This window comes from Pteropus vampyrus, unplaced genomic scaffold (assembly GCF_000151845.1).
Source record: "Pteropus vampyrus isolate Shadow unplaced genomic scaffold, Pvam_2.0 Scaffold92, whole genome shotgun sequence".
In the NCBI taxonomy this organism is placed as follows: Eukaryota; Metazoa; Chordata; class Mammalia; order Chiroptera; family Pteropodidae; genus Pteropus; species Pteropus vampyrus.
Window position 1 is genome coordinate 1,998,745 of NW_011888873.1, and position 2,340 is coordinate 2,001,084.

General features: G+C 58.4%; 1 protein-coding gene across 2 annotated transcripts; it reads right to left on the bottom strand.

Annotated features, from left to right (window-relative positions):
* Positions 1-235: 235 nt before the first annotated feature.
* HELT (helt bHLH transcription factor) lies at positions 236-2,131 on the bottom strand. Of its 2 annotated transcripts, none has more exons than XM_011364015.1 (4): positions 2,027-2,131; positions 1,500-1,604; positions 1,129-1,225; positions 236-764 (listed from the first exon to the last, which is right to left on the bottom strand). In XM_011364015.1, exons 1-4 carry the CDS (start codon positions 2,051-2,053, stop codon positions 268-270), a joined length of 726 nt encoding a protein of 241 aa, XP_011362317.1. In that variant the 5' UTR covers positions 2,054-2,131; the 3' UTR covers positions 236-267. The 2 variants fall into 2 exon arrangements, with proteins under 2 accessions (XP_011362317.1, XP_011362316.1); XM_011364014.1 differs by having other exon boundaries at positions 236-767.
* Between the last annotated feature and the right edge of the window lie 209 nt (positions 2,132-2,340).

The window sequence follows — 2,340 nt, forward strand, 5'->3', positions numbered from 1 at the left end:
CAGGCAACTTGGTCCGTATCAGCCTCGCGCCCTCGGCATCTCCAGGAGCATGGGTTGTGGAGGAACAAAAGTTAACAAAGAAATCCACCTCTTTTGGTCTTTACCAAAAATCATTTATTGCTAGGGGGAGATCCTTCAGAAGATTAATTCACTCTTGGCCTTCCTCCACCCAGCTATTTGTCGCCACAGTATTTACACCTGTACAATATACAGTATTTCTCCTAAGCAGCGCCTAAAGCGCAGAGAAATCTGGTGGGCACCCAAGCGTCAGAGCACCGGGGGATGCTGGGGCGTGTGCAAGTTGAGGGCGCTGGGGTGGGCGTGGCCGATCAGGTTGAGGTAATGCCGGTCCAAGCCCTGCACTGGCGCTAGGAAGGGGCTGTGCTGCTGCGCGGGGCTCGGGAGCGGCACGGGCGCGCTGGGCAGGTAGGGCAGTGCTGGGCTGCGGGCTGCGCCATGAGGCCAAGGGAAGGACCCGGGAGCTGCCCCCTGCTGGAACACGGAGGCCTCGCCAGGGCTGTGGCCTGCGAACTCGGACCCTGCTGGGTGCAGCTGATAGGAGAAATCCGGCTCTGAGAGTGATCCCAGCGGCTGAAAGGCTGGCTCGGCACCTAAGCGGGCCTTGGACTGCAGGAAGGCAAGGATGCGCGCATACTTGGTGTCCTTGGTCTCCATCCGCTCCACAGTGGTGAGGTAATGAACCAGGTTCTTCATACACTCGTGGTAGCCGTAGTGGAAGTAGTTAGCAAACTCCGCTAGTAGTTCTGCTGGAGGGGCGAGAAAAACCGTGGAAAGGAAAAAACCGTGAGCGGCCCTTTCTCTACCGGGAGCCCAAGGCGGATGCCAGGCACCTCCCATCACACTGGCCAGAGTTCCCATTTGAGATCTATCCTCTCCTCTACCCAGTCTGGAGTCGGAGAAAGCGCAATGGAGAGGAGGCAACGGAATCAATATTCCCAGAAACCTGTTCTCCAGCCCCGCTTAGCTATCGCACGACTCCGGCCCGCACCCGCTTTGGCAGTGTCCAGAAAGACCTCTCCCGCGCGCCCCTTCACAACCACTCTCACACCCCGGTTTCTGTGGCGCACGCTCCCTGCCCAGGTTTCCCTTTGCCCATCCCGCGCCCACCTTTTTCCCTTCCCCGGGGAAAATCAGCAGAGTGCAGGGCCCTCAGGTACTGAACGGTCATCTCGAGGATCTCCGCCTTCTCCAGCTTCCCAGAACTCTGCAAAAGGAGGAAGGGCTCCTCGCAGCGGCCCAGCGGGCGCAGGCCAGCCCTGGCTGGCTGGGTACACGGTTTTATCTGGAGAGGACCAGCGAGCAGGGCGCTGCTTTGAATCTACGCGAGGGCTGCCTGGGGCTCACTCAGCGTTCAGGCGCCCCAGGGAAGGAGGCCCACATGCAAGGCCCTCTCTGTCCCCAGACTCCTGGTATCTAGGCCGAATGTGGCAGCAGATAATCCCCAGCGCCTGGCACCCTATTCTCGGCTTCAACTTTACCTGCTTCGCCAGGGCCATGGGCACCGTCTTGCCCAGCTCGTTCAAACAGCGGTTAATCCGGTCCCTCCTCCTTTTTTCTATCACTTTGTGGGAAACAGGGGTTCTCTGCGAACAGAAGTTTGTATGTTTAGGATGGCTTTGCCCAGAGAGTTGACAAAGGCACGGCTGTGGTTGCGTGCCCCTAACGCTGCCAAGGGACTCGCCCCCGGCAGGAGTCCCTGCCCCTCTACACTTGGATCAAACAAATTCTGTTCTCTAACGCCCGCACTGTTGCGCTCCTCTTCCAGCCTCCCCACCCGCTGGGCCACACCACCAAGTTGAGCGCCAGGGCAGTGGGGAGGTGGCCACCAGGCGTGGGCTCCTCCCCGGGCGACGCGTCTCTTCTATCCTCATTCCCTTCCCAGACCACTCAGGATTCTTGTACAGAAGTCTGGTGTGGCCATATCCCTGCCGTCAGCCCAGCCAGTTGAACGCTTGGGGAGTCAGACCATCAGGGCGCAAGAGCCGTCTGGGCTCAGCCGACTCACTTTGCGTTCCTTAAGCTTGTCTGACATCCTGGTCAGAACGCACCCTCGGGAGAGGCGTTGGCGCCAGACACCCGTCCACTCTCCTCGTGTGCCTCCTCGAGTGTCCCAGGTAGACTGCAGCCTCCCAGCTCTGAGGGGCTGCCTTATAAAGCGGTCATCTAGAGCTCCAAGTGCATTCACGATTTGAATTATTCCATAGGATTAAGGGAGCTGCGTTTGGGGGATGTATGCATTCAAGATCAGTTTTAAAGAAGTTTAGAAAAAAAAAAAATTAGCAGACGAGGGGGGCGAGCTTGGGGCAGATCAGCTTTGTT